Source organism: Diadema antillarum, unplaced genomic scaffold, assembly GCF_040938485.1.
Source record: "Diadema antillarum isolate AM-2024a unplaced genomic scaffold, OU_Dant_1.0 seq00000683_RagTag, whole genome shotgun sequence".
Lineage (NCBI taxonomy): Eukaryota > Metazoa > Echinodermata > Echinoidea > Diadematoida > Diadematidae > Diadema > Diadema antillarum.
This window is the reverse complement of record NW_027271588.1, coordinates 46,692-70,566: the sequence shown is the minus strand read 5'-3', so window position 1 is coordinate 70,566 and position 23,875 is coordinate 46,692. Positions and strand designations below refer to the sequence as shown.

General features: G+C 37.0%; 1 protein-coding gene across 1 annotated transcript; it reads right to left on the bottom strand.

Moving 5' to 3' along the window:
• On the bottom strand, window positions 1–23,670 carry LOC139737151 (carbonic anhydrase-like). Its single transcript, XM_071647829.1, has 8 exons — window positions 23,535–23,670; window positions 18,275–18,313; window positions 13,835–13,999; window positions 13,091–13,251; window positions 8,430–8,522; window positions 6,040–6,103; window positions 4,702–4,859; window positions 1–231 (listed from the first exon to the last, which is right to left on the bottom strand). Exons 1-8 carry the CDS (start codon window positions 23,668–23,670, stop codon window positions 1–3), a joined length of 1,047 nt encoding a protein of 348 aa, XP_071503930.1.
• Between the last annotated feature and the right edge of the window lie 205 nt (window positions 23,671–23,875).

The following is a 23,875-nucleotide window of genomic DNA, read 5'->3' as shown; positions in this document are numbered from 1 at the left end:
TCACACACGTAGAATAAGGAAGGTTAGTATGAGAGCCGATATGACAGGCATTACAAGGGCTTTTGTGGTCGGGGCTCGGCCGGGGTCGGGCGTTGATGTGAACTCGTCTGTTTCGACATCGTACACCGTTCTCTCGTTCAGCGGTTGCAGCTGCCGAAAATTGTCCGTCATCAGGAGCTCAACCCCGTTTTCGTCGGTGGCGTCGCTTACCAGGCTCCGCAAGAGGTCCAGCTGGGAGAGGGTTGGAAAGTCAGAGCTTTTACAGGTAAGAATTTGAATAAATGCATTTGACAAAAAGCGGTGCTACATCAAGACTTTACAAGACGCAGTGAAATGCACATCACGGAAAATTGGCATTTATGCCCAAATGTAGTTGAAAGAAATTGACAATTTGTTCTTTCTTTCTTTCTTTTTTTTTTGCGTTGATGTCATCTCATGTCTCATGTAAGGTTCTAAAGTGATGCGGCCTTAGTTTGCTTTCTATCACTACAGATTTCTATGAGCCTTAGCAAAAGAATTAAAGTAAAACCTTATTGGTATAATGGTACCTTTAGCTAAGAGGATAACTTGATAAATTGTACTGAGTTCGATTAAACTGATATTATTCTTGTATAGCTGAAAACGTTTTCACTTGCTGTCTTCTAAAAATATCAAGAAGAGTGAAATTAACATAGACATGTTTACATAATGTAAAACCAAACGACACTCATTATTATTATTATTATCATTATCATTATGATTTATGCTATTATTATTATTAATATTTATTCCACTTTCAGTCACAAATTACAATATTCAGAATCAGAACACACAATATCTATAATGACTTTTATTATCAAGCCTAAATGTGGATGACAATAAATGCTATGAGCAGAGAGAGATGAATGCCTATTATACGGGACCCATTAAAACACAGAATAAAGATGTCATTTGGATCATTTTTCTTTATTATCACTTCCATGTCTATGTGGATAGTATAGCAATAATATATTCCATAAACTTGAATTTAATAAAATCATCGAAAATGTTAAATAAAGCAAACAGTTTGATAAAGTCCAGTTAGACTGGACATAACATATGAAAATAATTGGATAGGTGAATTGTATTAGCACGTCATATGTCTTGATAAAATACGGACTTTTTTTGCTAAATATTAATGTATTATGTACCATATGAAAGGTAATTTAAGTAGTTTTCAACTTCGTAAGTCAATAAAAAGGGAAATGTTACGCAAGAGTGAACACCTTTGTTTTTCTCTTCCGAGGCACAAAAGTAAAATTTGCAAAAATGAACAAGCTGTCATTCATACATAAATGTTCTTCCATGTAGCGATAAGAACAAAAGACAAATTTAACGCAATAAGAAAGATGAATTCAGTGGCAAATATAAACCTATGACCTCTAGTATATCTTTGAAGCTCAAAAAATCAATAAAAGCTAAAAATGATGGAGGAAAATTAGGAATTCTTTTGTCAAATCCAAATTTAAATAAAGTGACATTACATTTGGTTCTTGAATTTGTCTCATGAATTCTGAAATTACTAAATTGAATGACTGAAATAAAGATATCTGTTCATGTAATCATCTTTGTGCCCTTTCTTCCTATGTCATTTGAATTTTGAGTAGACAGAAAATTCGTATTTTCCCCTTTAAGTTTCCCACTTTCACTTTGTTTGAGGTTATAAAGAGATAAAGAGAAGGAAAACTTATTTTTATTATATCATTCATGTCTCTCATTGTGTTAAACTGGTCTTTTGTTATCATTGTTATCTTAAAGGGCATTTGCAAATGAAAGACAATATGTCAATTTTTGTAATATTTACTTTTGTGCCTTGAAGGACAAAAACAAATGTGTTCACTCATGCGTTTCCTTTTATATTGACGTACTAGGTTGATAGCAAATTAAATTACATTTATTCAATTCAATTCAATTCAATTCAATTCATTTTCATATTTCTCAATAGAGGAATGTACATCAAATATAATAAAAACATAGTGAATCAGAATATCCGGCTTGGATGCACAGTAAGTTAATGTAAACTTATAAAACATCGCGGTCAATCATCGTACGTTTGGCTCTATGTATAGCGCTAAAGAAATATGATGGAACCTACTTTAAAGCGAGCTTGTTAAGCGTAGGTCCCAAATTCTGAACAGAGTGTAAGATACATATGAGGAGCACGGATGCAACGTAGGACCAAAATAAATAAAAACAAAAATGAAAGGCAAAATACCCGGGGCAATAACAGAATCTTCTCGAGACAAAATAGTGATTTACAGACAACCACATTCTGCAGACGTAAGAACAGTTGATTTAGCAATGTTGACAATAGTGTAATGATAACTTATAAATAGTAATTTAATGTGGTATATTAAATACATTGATTTCCATCACAATCTTCTATGACAATTATGAACTAGAAAAAGAGATTACTTTCTTTCTTTGCTGAGTGTATTTGAAGACCCTTTTGTGCCATTTTGGTGTTCTCCGATTTCCACCCTTGAGACACGTGATAGTATTCACGTATAACCCCAGGAGACGGGGAAATATGCAGCCTATTTGGTGCTTTGATGTATCATGAAGAGAATTCTGTCAATTGGTGCTCCAATGCCAGGGTAAACCCCTTCGTGGTGGTTGCCCTACAGTTTTTGATATCCTTCTAGATTCATGCACTTTCATAAGTTTAAAGAAACATCCGAGTGGTTCACAATATACAAGCATTGCTTTTTAGTGGACCACTCAGTTCTCTTTTTCCCCTCTAAACATGACTTGATATTTTGCCGATGTGTTTGTATATCTCTTTGTCAATTTTCGTTTCGAAATGTATACATGCTTGTGATATAATTCCTGACTTATTCTGTGTCATGTTCTGTTGGAAGAAAAATGAGAATGAAAATAAATGAATTGAATTGAATTCAGTTAAAGGGTGTCTTGGCATATCATACTGGAATCTTAACTTCAAAGTCCCTCATATTCTTTAGCAATCAAGACGTACTAAAAGAATGTTCAGTAATTTGTCTTAGCAGGTATCAATGAAAATATCGAAGTTGATGAGTTACGCTCAGTACTGATAATATCCTATCCAAGCTGAAAACTGAAATTTTAAGATGTTTGTCAATGAGAAAAAAAAAATATCCGACGACTTCGTTAAGGGTTTTGTGATACAGGGCATATTATGCAAAGTGAGGGTAATGATAATTATTGTTGCACAAGTTTCCAGTCAACCTGATGCATGCTATCATCATCAGTAAATTACACCCTTTAAGGGAATCGTATAAAAGGAATATGTTTCACATGCCAGAGTTTTAAACAGCTTCTTTACAGCAGTCTGACGGTTTTAACTGATTGTTAAAACTAGCTTGAATATGAAGTGACATTTCAATTCAAACGTACTTAAAAGCTCTTCCACATATCAAATCGGATATCTGATACATTTATGAGAGCTTCTCTTTCTTCTGCATTTCCTCCGTATGATTCTTTCCATTTGCAACCCTAAAATTGCAGTTTGTTTATAGATCTAAGACTGCAGTAGTTGCAATGAAGTTTGGTTCTCTTTAAATTTGAGATCGCCCTACTTCATCGGCAAGATGGATACAAATAAGCATTCTCTGAGAAACACTGTATGACAATGTATTTTTTTAAATCTCATTGTCTATACTTCAAAATTCTTGTATTAGCGTTTCTCATCTTCTAAAACACTACAAACTTTCGAGGGAAGATCAGGGTATTCTCACTTTTTCTATCGCGCTAAGCAAGGAAAAATAACAAAAGCACACACTTAACATGTGTGCGTTAAGCAAAATCCGCTGTTGGCCCAACTTGTATATCTTAACAATAAACAATATAAACAGATCCCAGCCATAAGTTTTGGCAGTGAACAGAGGGATGTGCTGAATTCATTTTTAAACATTATCATCATTATTGCCAAAACTTTAATAAAAATGTTTGGCAATGCCACAACTGTAGAACTAAAAGTGCGAATAAACATAATGTTTGATGATAAGAGAGAGTTAAATCGGATAAACAGAATGATGTAATTTCATCAAAATCGGCCACTGGTTTAACTGTGCAATGCATAAGTTCATGTAAGATTCAAAAGTTTGGCGCTTTTGCCGTTATATAACAAAGTCCAACTTTGTTAAAACTTTTGTTTGTCGTTTGATTTTTACCCTATTCATTCAAGAAAGTTGAAAATGGGATGAAATTTAATTTGAAACTTTCAGATATTCTTCTTGATTACAAATATATCTCCATGTTTTGACATTCTGATTAAGTGATCCACACTGCAGTGTGTATTACAATGTACTTACATCGGTGAAAACATTATAACTTGTGTAACACATGCTTTGTATTTTGTTCCAGCCTTTTGTTGGATGGAAATAAATGAAAACGGCATTGAGATGAATTGAATGAAAATGAATTGATTTGAAATAGAATTTCAAATTAATTGGAATTGGAATTTGAAAAAAAAATCAGTTGGAAGACAATTAAAAAAAAAAATGGAAAAATTGTAATTGGAATACTTTTTTTTTCTCAACTGAAGCATAAATTTGTATTTTTGCCAGGACGCATACATATGATCATTTGTAGCATTTATCCTTTGCAAAGTCGAATGTATATGTTTATGATATAGTTCCTGATTTACCAAAGGAAATGTATCGAATCAAAAAAAAAATTAAAAAACAAGCTTGCCCTACTAACCTGATCCTGGGAGAGTTCAGCGAAGTCCTGGAGGAGCGTCCAAATGATCCCCTCATTACAGAGGGGCGTGGTCAGGGAACCATCGTACCGCCAGAACCGCTCGGTGGACCCGGGCAGCAGCGCCGAGAGTTGGATATCGTCGATCTCTATATGTGTGACTGCATGAATACGAAAGTAGGGTAGAATTCACACTGAATCTCAGAGCGCATACGTATATTATACATACGTTCAATTCAGTGATATGTGATATGATAAGATGCGTATATAATGATATATATATATATATATATATATATATATAAAGAATATGCACGCATTCATACGTATATCTACGTAAATAAGTGTACGATATAATCTATTCATGAAAAACATAGCTTCATGTAAAAGAAATATTATTTTCCATTTCATTTCATTCCATTCTATTCATTTCATTTCATGTCATGTTTTATTTGCATTTTTGTGATTATACATAATTACAGATTATTCATTAATCCATATACACGAATATCAAGTTCTGGGGGAAAAGTTAATATTTGTATAAGTCCCGTCAGATTCATGGTAATGCAGCTATCTTTATAACGATCTCAAACAGCTATGTTATAATGTATCTCTATATTACATCTCATATTTTGGTTTCATAGCTAATAGCCATGATCCACAAAACTGAAATCAAATCATTCAAGAATTGAAACAAATACCGGTGAAGTAGAGAAATATACTGAGTGAAAAAAATCAGACTATACCTATTCTATTGTCAAAAAGGAAAAAAAAATAAAACTGATGAGAAATAACCCAAATTTCCCCTTCTAGCAACAATAAACAACTGCAAATATCTCATAACATTTCTGGATCTGACCAGATCCTATTTCTTCGGAGAATGCTGATGCTTTGCCTGAATCGTGATGTAAGAACTTGTTATCATCATAATACACATCATCATAACGAGTTCAGGGGCGGATCCAGGAATTCTGTAAAGAGGGGGGGGGGGGGGGACGTGACTAATATTTCTGATGCCACTTCCCGGTTTCATTTCATTTTTTTTTCTTTTTACTTCTTTTGTTTTTAACGAAAAATAAAGGGGGCGTGCGCCGGTTGCGCCCCCCTCTGGATCCGCCACTGCGAGTTTTATATCTGCGACGCGAACGCTAAAACGACGCAGCTTACCGGGTTGGACAATGGAAACAGGTACTGAGTATCTCGCGCATGTGCAGGACACCATTTTTGGCCTAATTAGCGTCGTCTATAATAGCGTTCGATCGCCTGGCAGATCGAAAGCTAGCTATTGTCGTCATCATCAGCATCAACATAACCATTAACATCACCATCATCACTGCTTACATGGATTTTCGACTTCCTCAATGTGGTCCAAAAGAGGATCCAGACCATGGTTGTGTTGTCCCACCTTTGATGGTAAGAATATGGTCATTCGAGAAAACACGTTAATTATAACGTTTTAATTCGAAAGCTTTACTTTGTAGAGGAAGTCTGATGGCTGAGGGTATAGGAAATGGACGCATACATGTATACAGGCACAGGTCTGTTATATCGCGACTCTCATTATTTGAGGAACGTATTTCCTTTACTAGTCCTGCTCAAACTTCGTAATCTTTTAATTGAGATAACAATGAGAATTAAGCCAAGACAACAAGTGAGACATGCTCGAGTTATTTTACAGCGGCAACAAAACATTGATCAGTGATAACAGCAAGATTTTTCACTGGTATGTGCGAACAGAGAAGCCGCTAGAGTTTTGTTCAATCCCAAATCAAAAAACGAAAGAGATAGTTCATGTCTCGTTATTTATAGATTAGTGTATGTTCATTTATAAAAAGATTCTATCACGTAGGCGTCGTTTGCTTGCTTGCTATATGACATTGGCATGATAAGTATTACAATGTAAAGCTAAAGTTATACTTCCTTCCTTATTTCAAAGGTGCAATGATGTCATAATTTTTCTTTTTCAAATAGGTTTATGTTATTCAAAAATAAGAGATAAGAAATGAGAAACAAAGATATTGACATAAAAAAGGACTTGCATAGAGGTAAATGGTGGAAATATGGAAATATATCACAATCAGCTGACAATATAAGATGATTGTGTAAAACGTGAAGTACATGACTGTAACTATAAGTCGCTTTGTGTTAACCAGTTAGCCGGATCATTTGTAACTAAATAGGACATTTAAGTTGTCGTTTCAAATATTGGCTTAGTATAGGCCCGCTGTGTTTAAACATTTTACTCGCAAGAACTATATAGGTTGACATCCATGTACTGTGTGGAGAAGAGCCATACTCGAACCAAGGGTTTGCCACTGAGTTTGTTTTTGTGATCAAGACCAAAGCCCATGTTGTTAGGTAACAAGATATTTACAGGCATTGACGTTTTGTCATGTTTTATAAAATCCTCTGTTGAACTGGTTGATTCTCTGGCAAATGTTTTTTTTTTTTTTTATATTAAGTCAAATGTTTGAATTTAGTTTTTTTGTCAGATTCTACTGCTGCTCTTTTTTTTTTTGGAGGGTGCAAGGTGTCATTCTGCATTGGAAAATCCTAAAATCGGCAGGAGACCCTGATTTCTGAGTTCCATAGTCGGTAAAAGGGATTCAATTCAAATCAATTTAATTACAATTTCAATTCGTTGGCAAGACAGGCCGGTAAGTTAATGTAAAATAAATCTCTGAATTATACAAGAAATTGTACTGTCACCAATTGAACGCTGCTTACTTTATTTTCAAATGCATTTATCTTAATGCCTAATTTCTACCGTTTCACAAGTAAGAATCGAGTACTTGAAAAGTGTACATAATACACTTGTAATACAACATTAACTATTGTTTTACAGTATGACCTTTTTGGAAAGAAATAGGCCGAGTGTGAAAGTGTAGCCCTGAATTGCGGAAAGATCTCGATCCAACACTGAAGCATCAAATCTGTACACTGATGAAGAATATTTCCACCTAATCATACTGACAACTTAGCACACTAGTGTCTTTCGGGAAATAAATGTCAAGTTCACGTAGTCTTAAAACGAGTGTGAAACCCAACTATATATCTTGTACATTAAAGGAATGCAGCATCATCCGTATAGAACACATTAGTGATATTTGAGGATATTCAGAGAATCAGTTCAAAACTTATATTTTTTTTTAAAGTTTGGTGCAGCCATTGCTCGGATGAGAAGACTAAGATATATATAGTATATATATATATATATATATATATATATATATATATATTATATATATTTACATCACGTATGGAACAAGTTTAAAACAATTCGATAGATTTCGACAATTATAATCACAGAACGCTTGACATACCTCTTTCAGAAAGCAGGGTAGATATTGTCAGTTACAACTCGAGGCACTGTGTACTTTTCATTAAAAAAAAATTATTTGGAAATATTCTTTATATTTAATATTTTCTTTATCGTTGTACATAAATGACTTCACGACCTGTTGTAGTCTGATCATCCAGAGACGGCTCCATGCAAAGTTATTTTAAAAGTTCCAAACTTTTTTTTTGTTTTTTTTTTAACGGATTGTCCTGTTTTACTCGAAATTCGCTGATGTGTTATACTGTATAATATTGCTGCATTGACTCAATTCAAGTGAATACTTAGGTATTATTCCCCCTTTTGTAACTACCCACTGAGATTAAAAAGCTCAGAACGAAAACCTCAATTCGTTTGTTTCCTTTCACCAAGGGGGCAGGGCGAATATTGTTACCTGAAAGAAGACACCGACGACCGCTACGCCCCCTGGATAATTGGCTGCCTCCTTCAGGCCCGGGTACTGCGTGTCGTAGTGAACCAGATGCATCTATGAACAACAATAATCAGGCAGTCAAAACGTAAGAAGTGCTGGTTTGACGTATTAAAAGCGATTTGAATTACAATACACATTTCTTTTTTTTTTTCCTCAATCCAATTTCCTTAAAATCTTTAACAAACCTGAGACCGTAACGAAGAGATCAAGAAGGATCAAATTCATCTTTTTACTCAACCTACTTTGGTTTTTCCGTCGAGATGTTTTCATTGCAACTGATTGACAAATTGCTCTACATCGACGTAGATAAGCACTAAAATTTTGCAAAATGTTGTTTAAATTAAAGGGCATCAATATATAATGCTTGGAAGAGAAGGGAATATCTGCGGTTATGGCTTTTTTACGGCTTCTTATGGCTTCAGTGCTTATTCACGTCGATGTAGGGCAATTTGTCAATCAGTTGCTACTTTGGTTTCTCTTTTAAAAGGCTGTTAGGCCCTTCTCTTCGATTTCTAGTTACCAAAAGACGTTTCAATGAAAGCAGTCCTTAACCGACAATGATTTTTGACAATGTTATCATGTAGGAATGTCATTTTTATCAAGTTTCGACGTAATACTGTTTGGATTTCTTGAATTGTAGTACAAAGAGCCCGAGCGCTGTAGCGCAATACCATGCACTATCGTTAATGCCCTATCGAGCCACTTCACGCCCACTCAAGAAATAATCACACTCCTCTGTATTCAAGATAAAAAGCCTGTTATCTTGGGTGTCTATTCACACTGAAAAAAAAAAAATTGGACGGGAAAGACCATAGTCTTCCCATATACAATTTACACTGCCAGAAAATTCAGAATCATGCAACCCGGTTTTTGGCAGGAAATGCGCACGCGCAGGATAAACAGGAATATATCGTTGTGTGTTTCCTCTTCCTTTTTTTCTTTTAAAGTACACATTGTATAATAATTGTGTATGTGCATTTTGCCGCTGCCTTTGAGTTGATGCCACAGATACGTGTTATTCTTACGCAGCGATCAGGCGTTGTCGGCAGACGCGCAGGAGATCCCCCGAGGGTGAATGTCACGTGACCTAAAGAATGAAATAAAATAAAAGAATAAATTGGCGAACCGGGAAGCGGGCATTTGATCGGGGGAAAAAAGCAAACACCCCCCCCCCCTAAAAATCTCAATAAAACTGCCAAATTTCCGAAAGCTTCACTCCCGGCGTAGTGCCCGGGGAGGGTTTTCTCAATTCCGCTTTCTCGCTCACATACCGGTAGCTGCCTAGCAACTTCCCAGGAAATGTACAAAATAATTACGGTTTTTGTCGACAGTATACCTGTCCATTATAATGACATAAAAAGCTGAGTTGTTGAGCTGCCAATCAGTACGAGGATATTAACGACCGAAGTGTCGACGATGAGTTCCGAGGAGAGTGATAATGATAATAATAATGTAGGATAAAAAAAAAAAGAAACTGGTTCTCATTCGTTGCATTTTATTGCGAAAATGGATAGCACATTTCCTCATTACGCATTGCACGTGCTTGTTGAGAAATGTCTTTGTCGCCGCATATAGACACCGAAGTTGCCAAGCATAACACTACATCATTGCCATACAAAATAATGAAAGGAACAGTGAGAATGTTGGATATTCCACCAAAAGATTGATACGCGCTGACAAATGATTTAGCAACGGATTGCTGTACACCTCTAACACCTTCATAAATACGAGAATTCAGTTGTTCGCGATAATTCGTTATACTTTTCAGAGCGTCGTATGATGATGATGGATATAAAGAGACGAGTAAATTAGATTCAACCACCTGACATAGCATGCCATGTTTTTCCTTTGAATTAGACACGTTTATCTGTAGACTATTTGATTAAAGTTTTTTTTAAATCATTTTAAAGGTTTAATTTACCATTTGCAGAAGAAACAAAAACCCAGCATTAGTGCTTTAGAATATAAAATGTGACTTAGAAATTGAAACAACCACTGTAAAAATTTGAATCCGTATACACAAAATGAGAACAATAGTTATGATAAAAATGTTTCCAGACTAAACCTTCTACAGTTATGATTTAATGAGAAAAATACTTATATCCCCATATTATATTTTAGGCTTTATTGCAAAAATTGTATGTGGTAGGATGTTTTGTGATACAACAGACACGGTGGCAGAGCTACACATATGCAACAAATGTGATATCGTCAGCATTTTTTAACTCACTGCTCCCAAAGGTAAACAGGACCTTTAACTCTATTAAGCCCAAGCTATTTTGACCCCTCGCAGGCCCAAGGCCACTTTTTTATTATTTGATGTATCATCGTCATATTTGGCACATGAGTAGAGTAACTCGTACTCTACATGACCGTACATTTGAATTTTCACAAGGTCACCCATGGAGGGCGCTATTTACCAAAATATAAAGAAATACATAGGAAATATGCTAAAAACATGATTTTTCTGTATAATTTCTTTCTCCCCATTATATATGTCTTATTATAGACCAATCATTTTCATATTTGCCACAAACGATAAGCAAATGGAATTTTATTATTTGTTATGGTTGAAATTTCTCAAGGTCACCACATGGGGGCGCTATTCATATCACCATAGTGATACATTATGAGACCTGAGACGAAATGTTTGGGATGGGTACATGTAGTTATGACATTTCATATTTGCATAATACTGGAATTTTGAGATTGCAAATTGATAATATGATAAACTAATGATATTAGAGGCATAACTTGGGTGAAGGAATCAAAATAACTCAAAATATAAGGGCAATCTCTAGAAAATATTATTGTTTTCAATTATCTCTATTATATCTATTGTTTTATGCCTTTGTCACATAAAAACAAAGGAAAAATAAGAAAAACTTTCCAGGACCATAATTACTTCGAATTTTGCTCCTTCAACAAATTTCAGCCAAGAAACACCCATTTCATACACTGTAATGCTGTTGAATGAAATTGGAACAGAAAAAAGATGCAAAATCTGACTGACATGGTTGTCAGTTTATGGTTGCCATGGCAACCAGCAATATCAAATATAGCTAAATTATATATCAAAATGTTTGCAATAAGATTTTAGGAAAAGTCACCAAATTTGGTTGAAATCGGATAAAGGGCGAAGGAGTGGCAAACGAAAATCTGGTAGGGGGCACAATGTGCCCCCCCCCCCCCTTGGGCTTTATAGGGTTAATAGCCGTAAATATTGGATTTCTTTAAATGTTTAGGCAAGCACTTTAAATACTACTTATATGACATGTTTCAGTTTTTGTTTCTACACGTCTCATGCGTGTTTGGATAAAGGGTGGTGGCTGAGATTTCCAAACTTTCATTGCATAATAAAAACCGCATTGGTTGGATCAGATCAAACTTTCGCAGAAAAAAACTAGAAATGTCGCTATGGCGACTGGTATGCCTCCGCCATAATGCATGATTCTCCTAATAGGTCTACAGTACATGTGGACAATGTGTGATTACATTTTCACAAAATTGGCAAAATATTAAAATGACATGCTTGTCACAAATGTATCAAATGTTCACCTTCCTTGACCTATGTTTAATTGGATGAATAGGAGAGCATGTATTTGGGGATTTAAGAACTTTAACTTCGACTTTGACCCTTTCATAAGTTTACGCACTTGAGTAATTGTCAAGGTATAAAGAAAAAGTGCAATTTCTGTATTGAACAGTAAATTGTTATCATTTTCATCTGGCCTTTGATTCATAAGAGAATCAATGTCAGGCAGAACATACATAAATATGTACTAAGTTTAAAGATAACTTGAGCCACTTCCGAGATATGGAGAAAGAAGTTCAGCACTTTCACTTGATCTTTGACCTTTTGACCTTTGACCTTCTTGGCAAAAAAAAAAAATCCCAAAGAATCTCTAGTGGGTTATACATGCATACATCAAGTTTTAAAAAAATAATCCTGCTGGCATTGCATAAATATAAGGAAAATAGTAACATTTTGAAGTATTGCCCTTGACCTTTGACCCCTGACCTTTGACCACATGAACCCCAAATTCCCCAGACAACCACTGCCAGTCAGTACATGCATACATACTTTGTTCCATAAAGATACCTTGAACAATTTCCAAGATACAGAGAAAAAAGTTAAATTTTAACATTTTACTTGACCTTTTGACCTTTGACCTTTTGACCTCATGACCCAAACTTTCACCAGAGAATCTTAATTGGGTAATACATGTATACACTAAGTTTCAAGAAAATATCTTCAGGTATTGCATAGATATGGAGGAAATAGTGAAATTTTACGCATTTGACCTTGACCTTTTGACCTTTGACCTTGAGCATGTGCACCCAAAAGTTGATAGGCACAACTTAACCCCCTGATACACATACATGCCAAGTTTCATTAGGATACCTCAAAAGGTTTTGATAGTTACCCTGTCCACAAAATTCATTACGGACGGACGGAAGGACGGACGGACGGACGGACGGACGGACAACCCGAAAACATAATGCCTCCGGCACCACTTCGTGGCGGAGGCATAAAAAGAAAGAAAAAAGGCAAGACTGCACCTCGTCATCAAATTAAGAGACTATAATGCGCCGTGAGAAACAAGTTGGGAATAACAAACCTCGACCGGATAGTGAGTTCCGTTCACGGCGTGTTCGGATCCCTTCTGGTTATCCGAACCGAAGTGGAAGTGAAACTGGTAGACCCGGTAAGTCCCTTCCAGTCCCCCTCCAGTGACGTCATACGACCCCTCGTCTGGGTCACGACTTAGATCGACCTCGACTGCGTGCACGTCATCGGGGTCATAAAAGAAACATGAAAAAGCCATAACCGCAGATATTCCCCTCTCTTTCAAATATCAAATATTGTTGCCCTCTAATTTAAACAATATCTCGCAAAATTCTGAAAGTTGCGCAGTCACACGTCTTTTCTGTATATTTGACAAAGAACAAAGGCTATTCATTAGGTCGACGCATGGTCATCATGGTAAAAAGTAGTTTGACTATGCCTAGTGTCTGAGCAGATCGTATCGTTAAAATACAATAACTCTCATTTCTGAACAGTAGTTGTAAATATTCTTCCAAGTTAATCCATGTATTGTTTCTATTCGAAATTCATATCAATGCAGTATTTTGATTTGATTTGATTTGATTTGCTTTAATGGTTCCTGCATTATCGGTATACATGAACATTCAAATAAACATTATACATTGTACATGTATACACATTGTTGGTGCCTTATATGTACCTAAATATACGTTCTTAAAGTCGTTTTGTCTTCATTGCCTTTACAATGCGTAACAAAACGTATCAGCGATACAATGAATAAAAATATTTCGTCATCACATCTAAATTATATACTAACGTGCGTGTCCATTGTTCTCAAGGGTCCCGCTCTTTATGATGTCATAGGAGGTGAAGTCGAAGGGAGCGAGTTCGGTGGGCGTGGCGGAATCGGGGTCGATGTCAATGGGCGACTGCGCGTTGCCTCCGCATTGAGAGTTATAAATGTCTGGCCAGAACTCCTCTCCTGAGAAATAAATGCACGTCAAAAGATTTAGGGAACCTTTCTAAATCCGTCGATATACAGTGCACTCCCATTATAGTAAACACGGTTATAACAAAATTTAGAATTGCGGTAACAACGAAGTAAAAATTCAGGCCACAACATAATAAATTATGTTTTTTATTTGTCTATGTGTTCGGTTTAAACGAAATTTTGATATAACGAAAGAAAGCTGCCGGTCCTGAAAACTTCGTTATAACGGGAGTCAACTGTATTTACTTTTTGTCACCATTTCAAGGTTTTCATTTCTTTTTCTTTCTCATTATTCGTACATATATTTTGTATAATACTCTATGACTCGTGCTTCTTTCAAACTGTGAAACAATATAAATTGACCAATGTATGTTTGTTTTATGTAATACTTTTGGTTTGATGGAAGTAAAGTACATGTATAATAATTGAATCAAATAAAAGAAATCATGTTCGATAGTCTCCAATTAATACCTGTCGCTTCGAGAACCACTTGTCAATGACGAAATAAGTCTGATGTAAAATTCAGGTCAGTGGTTTACACCATTAAATGCAGTGATTATGTCTTGTCTACCCGGCATATCTACTCCTGCTATTTATACAGTGTGGCGTCATCTCCAATACAGGGAAAGGTATAAATTAGCATACGTGGGTCGTTTGGGACGTCTGACAGGTGCCTACTTTGTAGAGCATTTTTGGCAAAGGGGTTTAAGCGCCAAATGTGATTCGCATCTATAATATCCCAAGACAGGACAAAGAACCTTACCTACTATAATCCACATCAGGCGGCCTCCCAAGGCAGATGTTCGATAATTCTTAAGGTTCGTTAATCCGAAAATGGAAAGTAGGTGCGTCCTAAAGAGCCTTCGGTACAACGAACCAATTCCGGCAGGGGCGGCGCAGCCGTGGGGGCCGTGGGGGCTCGGGCCCCTACACTTTTTGTGCACCATACAAAGGAATACATAAGGTGTCATCACTTTGGGCCCCCACACTTTTTTCAACCCAGAAGTACGTAAGAGGCACTACAATGGGAGGGGAGAGAATGAGCTGAGTTTTTTTTTTTTTTTTTTTTTTTTTTTTTTTTTTTTTTTTTGCTTGTTAGCTCATGAAACCCAGAAGTGGGCCCCCACAGTCGGCCCTGTCCGGATCTGCTAACCTTCGGAATAACGACCTTTTTCCTTCATTTTCGGATTAATGAACCTTATATCATTTCCAGAAGTAAAAACTTTTTCCTTTCCATTTTCGGATTAACGGACCTTCGAATTAACCTTTCGAATAAGGATCTGTAACCTCTTCTTCTTCTTCACCTCTCCGCGGGCATAATTCTCTTGTCATACAATGTCTTCCTTCGTGAACATAAATGTCAAGTTATTTTCAAGGCCGTACGTACGAGTCATTAATGCGAGGGGAAAAAAAGTGGCTTATTGATACCATCCCCCACTCCTCCTGTCATAAGGTATGATGTTGTTTTATCATCCCTCATTTAAGGCTCATCCATATATATCGACGAGTGTGAATGGGAAACTGTAATTATTCATGATGTGGATAGGGAAGCCGAATTAAGATCTCTATTATTCACGCCCACGGCTCAGTGGATTTGTCAAATGACTTTTCTCATGACCAGAATCCATGACCTCGTTTAACCTTCTCCTACTTAAATTTCCTCTTAAAATGTTGTCTCCTTCAGCGGTGGCCTCACACTGTCCCGACTTTGACACAAGGCGGCGATACGAATATCAAATTTTCAATATCGCACGAACTTGGCCCAAACTTGGTAAAAAGCCAATCAACTGCCGAAGCGAAAAACCGGTGCCCACGGAAGGTCACACAATAGCCATCTGCAAAGGCAGCTCGCTACATATGGGGACACGCACACAGGGAGCAGTGCACTCGCACACACAGGCGGCGAGCGGCGAGCTGCAAGCGTAGCGAGCTCGCTCCTTTCCGACCGCTGTGTGCGTGCGAGCTGCCGTTGCAAAAGGCTATTCACACGATGACACCCGGACCACACTACCCAGAAGACTAAATGTGCAAATCTTTATTACAAAATGAACTTTCGCAAGATCACTGGCCTATGTTTTGCTTGCCAAAGATTTTGCAGCCGTTCACGACGTTGCTGCCGGAGCCTAAGAAGCTCCTTTGGCTGTTATATGATGACGCAAGATTTTAGAAAAAAATGATATTCTCTACTTGAATTTCATATGATATCAGGTTCTCTTTCAAAACGAAATTAATTCGAGCAATTAAAGGCAGCTGTTCTTCTCAGTTGTGCTGCTGAATCACATTTTTTTAAACATACAATCCAATATTTGTTTATTTTTGTTGCAAATCAAACCATGTATACCAAAATGATATAAAACAATGTAAAACTCTGCATATAAATCTCAGAAACAGCTCTCTTGATCAGCCTGATCAAACTAATCAATATCTGCTTCATAACACTAACACTTGGGCTGCTGAATTGTATTTTTAACATGTAATACAACCTTTTTCTTTTGCAAACAATACCACGTATACAAACGTGATATGGCATTCTGCATAAATCTGAGAAAAAGCTACATTAATTGATCAATCCTACTAAATCAATCAATACGTTCTGTTTCATGACACACACCGCTTACTTGAGAATACAGCATTTCACTGTAACCTGCCATAAACTATTAACGAAAGTCACTATAATTTTTTAACCTATCACCCGATATTCCCCCATCTGATTTTGTTATACAAAGTAGAATAATCACATTGTCATACTCTCAAAACAAACCGTATTCCTAATTAACCATCTTAACCAGTTAACTAACAAAACCATTACCCTACTATACTACCTGACTGCAACTACCCCACCCGCCCCATCACACACTTCTCTACACACATCAAACCTACCCTTGTTTAACTACAACTACTCACAAAACTAATTGCCCCCTCCCCCCCCCCCCCCACACACACACACGAAATACCTCAACACACAAACACACATACACACAAGATATCCACAAGAATGACAAGGAGTTTATACGATTAGAGCCAAATTTGATTATTTCCTTTATGGTGTGAGTATCTTTGCTCTTAAAGACGGGGGGAGTGTGAACCCTGAATTAGAGCTCAGAGACTAACAAGCCATGCATCAGTGACGTCACAAGTCATGTATTATACTCCGTGACCTTTGAATGCAAACCTTGATCATATTTTGTTTATAGCAGCCATAATCGTGATAATCACTTCCAAAACTCGACTGCACATGAAAGTCCCTGAACCAGCAATGAACCTCCTCTTATTGGGATGTTAGATTTTTTTTTTCTTGGTGGTGATTCAGAAAAGCTAATTTTGCTTGAAATAAGAAAGACGCTGTAATTGATAAAGACACCGTTTTCGCTACTACTGCAACTACTACTCCGACTACAATAATAATTAAGATAGTACAGTAGTAGTAGTAGTAGTGGCAGTAGTGATATTGATAATAATGATATGAAATGATGATAATAGTGATGACGGAAGTAATATAAATAACAATGGTTAAACGGACGCATAGTTTTGGTTATACGTGGGGATATAGATTTGAACTTTCAAAAAAAAAAACTAAAAAAAGGGTCCTAATAAAAGTTGGGTCCCATCTTTTATTAGAACCTCTTTGGTTTTGGATATCTCAGCCTATTCAAAATCAATTTTCATCAAATACATTTTTGAATTCATTTTCGAATTATTGTATGATCTTTAATATTTCATAAGTGGTGTCTATAAATATCTCGCAAATATCAAGATCTGAATCCCCACCTGAACCAAAACTATACCATCCCTTTAAGAATCCTCCCTTTACACACTAAAAAAATAAAGGTTCAAATTTGCACCCTATTTGTCCCTATACCAGCACCCTGGGGTGCACATTTGTACCTTTTATTATTCAAGTAGAAAATTAAATCTCTTGATATTTACATTCGTACCTACAAAGATGCGGACATATCCATTAGAGTGTAAGTTTGATCTTACGAGTAAAACCTTGGTACTCGTGGTCCAAATGTTTAAGTCACAATGTATCAATATTTATGGTGCATGTTTGCACCCTTGATTAGCACAAAACGGAGGGTGCAAATTCGCACCACTGCCGGTTCAAAATTCAACGTATTGCACCTCTGAGGGTGCAAATTGCTTATTGCGGTGCAAAGTTGCACCCATACGGTTGGTTGTATAAGTTGCACCCATAAGGTTGGTTGTATAGGGACAAAATTGGGGTTCAAATTTGAACCCGTATTTCTTCAGTGTGTATGTACTCACTTGTTCCATTCACCCCGTCGTAGGACCAGTTACCGATCGCTGGGAAAAAGCAAAAGAGAATGAGTGCGATGAGGTTAACTAGACAGAAGGATGTCACAATATAGACAACAAAATACTGTCAAAATTGCCATTTGATGCTGTCTTTGGTACCCTAGGGTGCCAAACAGAAATCTGCCATTTTGTTGCATGGTTATAATCGTTCTTTTTCAGCCCACTACCCTTGGTTAAAAAAAAAAAAAAATGGGTGAAAGTATTTTCTAGTGCCTTATGGATTTATTCATTATCATTTTTTTTTTTTTATTTTTTTTTTTTGCTGTAACAATGACATCAGCAGTGCAGCCGCATCATACATCAGCGCTCACCACACACACTACACCAGTGATTTCAATGTGGTATGTATAGACAGCTGCACTGCACTATGCATTACCAGTCTACGGAAGACGTAACATACATAATCATTAATACGTGTCAGTGGATTGCAATTATCTCGTTCTGCATAACTGTTCATAATTACGATATTTTTTTTATTGAAGTGGTTTATTGAAGAAAGCATCATTATACAGTAAAACGTAGCAGCCAATTAACAGGCTGAATTGCTGCAAAAATTAAAAATTACACTGAATTACACACTAAAAACTTTGAGTACAATATAAAATAAATAATGTGGAATTAACCGCATGTACAAACAAAAAAGTAATAATCATGTAAAAATATCAAGATATAGGGTCTACATAAAATTGACACATGAATCTAATTTCTAACTTTAAAAAAGATAAAAGATCTTATTAACTTGATCCCGATATATGAAAAACTTAGAACAAAGTATCATTATTGTTATCATAATCGTAATTAATTTACGGTAAAAAAAGATCGTAACACGGCTGAAGTTGGCATCTGGAAAATTATTGCTGACTTTGAAATGCTCCTCATGATGATGGCATTTGGCAGTGTGTAATTCTTACGAAACACGAGTTGGCGCCATACAATGCGGTAACCCGGGGTATGACGGGTATGGCGGTGCATCATGCTTCAATCACGCACAAACTCCCTAAAGTGGAGAAAACTATTCCAATGGAACCTTGACAATGCGACCTCATGAACTCGCAGTGATAATATAAATCATGCATAGAAATGTGCAGAGGAAAACTACTCGCATGATTTGGCAAGCAAGCAGAATATGACATTGTGAAAAGGGCAATGTTTTACTGTTCCACGTCTTTGTCTTTGATGTGTGTCATTTTTACAACATGCTCTCTGACTGAGGGCAATGAATGTCAAGACATTGGTGTTTTCTAAATTTGTATTCATTACCGATTCACTGAGCATCCCAAACTGCATAATGCCATCATGTATGAACGACAGGTTCCGTTTACAACCACACAGTGTAAGCAAAAAGAGATAAATACAGCACGTACTGCTTGTGTATAATAACATTAAGAAAGAGCGAATATATATATATATATATATATATATATATATATATATATATGCACGAGTGTAAATATAATGAACAAGAAAAGTAAATATTTTTGGAAAAGATTAGACATGCAAACGTACTACAGTACATAAGTGAATGTAAACATATGAATATATAAATATATATTATACATCGTGTTTCTATATACATTATGCACGTCATTAATAGTTGCTATCCCCACGCTCGAGAGAACATGCATGCTGACAAGAGAATCGGATATTATGACCTTGGTAATTATACCACCTGTGTCTTGTTATCATCACGTCTTGTACACGAAGAATGTCATCTGTTTGATCAAGCCCGACGTTCCCACAAACGCATGGCTGCCTCTTGAGAAACCTTTTTATGATCATTATGAGATCATGAGCCTATTGTATTCTGCCTCTTAAAGACTATTTGCTCAGCGTTTATGCGCCTCTTGAGGTCACGTACTCAAACAGCCTCTCATCCAGTCGACTATGGAAGCAAACGCATCAGCCCAAGAAAAGACTTTCCCCCGCTGAAAGTCCATCCTGAAATGTATTATTTACTTTTGTTTCTAATACTAGGCGATCCGTGATCATCATAGATTACCGTCTGTATCTGTACGAGTCTGTCTCTGTTACTTCTGTATTTCTTGAACTTGGAGGGGCGGGGGATGTTTCGTTGTCTTTCATGCGCCAACCTCTGGTGCATGAATTAACAACAAGCAATATTTTTTTTCATACTGTCATTGGCCAAACGGATCCATGGGCACGAAAATTCTTCCGAGCAGCAAAGGCATATATTGAATTTGTACAAACGCTTGGCATGCCAAAATTTGACTACAATCATATACAAACCTGCTTAATCATACAAACCTGTCACTTGCACACATTTACACTTCTATAATTTACCAGTAGTCAATGGCGCTGTTTGTTTGCTTTTTCTTCTTCTTTACAGCACCAAGTCACTTTTCTTCCTTGTTGTTTTGTTTCATTTTATTCGATTGTGTTGTTGTTGTTGTTGTTGTTGTTGGCGTTGGCGTTGAGTTGTTGTTTTGTTTTGATTGTTTGTTTGTTTGTTTGTTTGTTTGGGTTTTTTGTTTTGTTTTGTTTTGTTTTGTTTTGTTTTGTTTTGTTTTTTTTGGGGGGTCTTATTTTTTCAAAGGAAAACGTGCTTGGCAAACACGTTCAGAAATAAACCAAACCACACCAAACCTGGTCGCTCCGTGCTGAAAGGATTACGCAATGCAAACGCATATTGACTTGCATTGATTCGTAATGCCCTGATCATCACTTACGTGGCCAAACGAATATGTTCATAATTATGTGCTATATATTTCATGCTATAATATTCTACCATTTTTCTTCAGACTACTTATGCTTTTACTACCATGTTTTTAGAAAATAAAGTTATACATTCCTACCCTACAAGACAGGAAAACTTATTCCACTTTTCCCCGGAAGAACTGCATTTGCGCTTAAAACAATAGTACACACAGGTCCGGAATTCTGGAATGGCCTTGACTCTAACATCACTGAATCGTTGTCACTAAATTGTTTTAAAACGTAAACTAAAAGATTTCCTCGTGAAGACTTAATGTTTAATCATATAGTATGCAATTTTATTCGAACCTCCTCTTCTTTATCAGATTCGTTGTTTATTAGGCATTCCGGGTTTGCTTTTCGTTCTCCTTACAGAGTCGTTCATGTCAAGGCTATTCCTGAATACATGAATAATTATGTATCATTCATGTGCATTTTTGCGCATTCCTTCAGTTACGCAACCATTTTGCTCGGGTGACGAGGAATCTTGCAAGCGTATTAAAGGTGGCTATTTCGTTATGTTCTTATGAATCTTATTTGTTTCTCTCTCTTTTTGCTCTCTTTTCCTTTACGTCCCATTCCTCCCTTTCATAGTTTTCGTAACTAGGTTGTTTGTTTGTACCAAGACCAACATTTTCATCTAGGGTCCTATACATTACAAGCTCTGCTTTTTACTAGGTCCCCCACATTTCATGTTTGTAAAACGTATTGTCTTCTCTTGTATTCTTTGTGATTACGACGCTATGCCCAGTCTTATGTTCAATCGATTGTATCATGTTATTTGTGTTTGAGATGTGGAACAGTAAAATCAAATCAAATCAAATCAAATACACTCATAAAAAGCCTTCCAAACCAAGAGTCTGTCGGAGATGATTATCTGTCAATCATTGCTATCAAATGATTAAAAACAGACACTGGAATGCACCTTCCCCTAGACGGAACATAACTTGCACGTTTCCCTGCAGTGTCTTTTGTTAAGCATATTGGTGACATATTAACTTATAACAGATAATCTTTGTTTATAAACCATACCATAACGTCATGTTTCTGTAATGTTATGTATCTTGAGCGATGTCTCCGAGGAGAACCCAAGAAAAAGAAGAAAATGGTCATGATTTTCACTATAATGTTCTTGATAAAAAGTTCGCTGCCCTCTAATGCGAACACAAGGGTGTGTCTAAGCTAGATTGGCTTTATCAAGGCCCTCAAAATGTATGAGTATTTGGAAGGAACCGCCCAACTTATAAACATTCGATATACGACACTCATGTCACAATAACCTTTTCTTCAAGGCATTTTAGAAAATATGTAATGGAGCAAAAGAAAAGAGATTTTAGAAGGAGGAGGGACATGAAAAGGAAAATAAAATTACAGGTGGTGTATTACCTTAAAGGTAAAAAAGAAAATCATCAGTGGTTTTACTCACCGACTGAAAAAACAAAACATTTTATGAATTAGCTTTACAGTCTAGCAACCCCCAAACACTGGATATCCGAAGACCAATCATGAATCAATTTGTTCGACTCATGTGGAATCTAGTAGGTTATCTAATCGTATGAGGTTAAACTAAAATGGCCATACTGCATCTGAGCCATGGGTAGAAACATCCGGGAGCAAACCTGTTTAAAACCTTTGTGTTTGGTTTATCCTCGAATATTCCCTTCATTGTATGGAGTACCGTCTCCTGTATTTCTGTACTTCAGACCTACGGGATCGTAAACCAACGTTTTACTGTTCCTCGTCTTTGTCTTTGACGTTTGTCATTTTTATAACATCCTCTCTGACTGAGGGCAGCGAATGTCAAGAAAATGTCAACAACGATCATTACTTTGAAGGCTGGAAGCTGTCATGCAAAGTCATTGCTTATTGCGTGACTTCGCCTTGAGCGCACGGTTACACTCTATGCGCCGGAGACCCACGAGTCACACATCCCACGAGTTAACCCAGCCAACGAGCTCGACATTAGGCAAATAAGACGCATGAATACACACGAGTCAGACCAAGGAGGTGCGACTTTGGTACCTCCTTGGTCAGACCGACATTACATCAAGGGGTTCAATGCACCCAGTGTCGGGTTTTGTTGTTGTTGTTGTTGTTGTTTCGCTTTGTTTTTGTCTGTCTGTTTGGTTTTTGGCCAGTGTCGAAATCGTAGGCATTGTTTGCCTACTAGCTGTCGAACCAGCGAGACTCGCCCACTGGTCCAACTCATGGGCCTTATTTGCTTAGTGTCGAGCTCATGGGCTGTATGACTCGTGGGCTGTATGACTCATGGACCTTTTTTCAATGTCGAGCTCGTGCATGGGCAATATGACGAGTGGGTATTGGGCACGTGTGATGACTCCAGGATCATGTTCAAGTATCGTGCTTTTACAATGCAATTAAAACGCTTTAGCTCCATACTTTACTATCTCAACTTACAGCGTCAAAATGTGTTTAAAACGGTGTTCTACTATACCCCGCACGCTGTCTGAAGACAGTTAGCAGGGGTAATTCAGACGATCTATCTGCTCCAGCTCTGACCCATCCTCTGAGTACGGCCAGGGAGGCTCACCTCCCTGGTGCGGCTGAGGTGCGGTCACAACCGCTCCGGCCTTGGCATAAATGCTGACTCGATACGCGTGATGGGTTGCCATGGCGAAAGAAACGGTCTCGCCCCGTTCTTATTCCAGTCCACTACCACGGACTTGCTGCTCAGAAGGATGTGCTTTGGAATCGGAACTGCGGTGTGAACAGGGCACACAAATATGGTCTTCTGATAATTTAAACAAGTCTGCAATAATCATCATTGTCACGACCCCCGAGCCGTGTCATTCCAGACCCTGTCTTCTGTCTAGTGTG

Excerpts from the sequence above, each read along its gene's own strand:
- LOC139737151 (XM_071647829.1), bottom strand. The coding sequence starts at position 23,670 with ATGGCAACCCATCACGCGTATCGAGTCAGCATTTATGCCAAGGCCGGA. Across the intron at positions 13,252-13,834 it reads TGAGAACAATGGACACGCAC|TCGAGGTCGATCTAAGTCGT; the intron begins GTTAGTATATAA and ends ACGTGCACGCAG. Across the intron at positions 232-4,701 it reads CTGAACTCTCCCAGGATCAG|CTGGACCTCTTGCGGAGCCT; the intron begins GTTAGTAGGGCA and ends ACCCTCTCCCAG.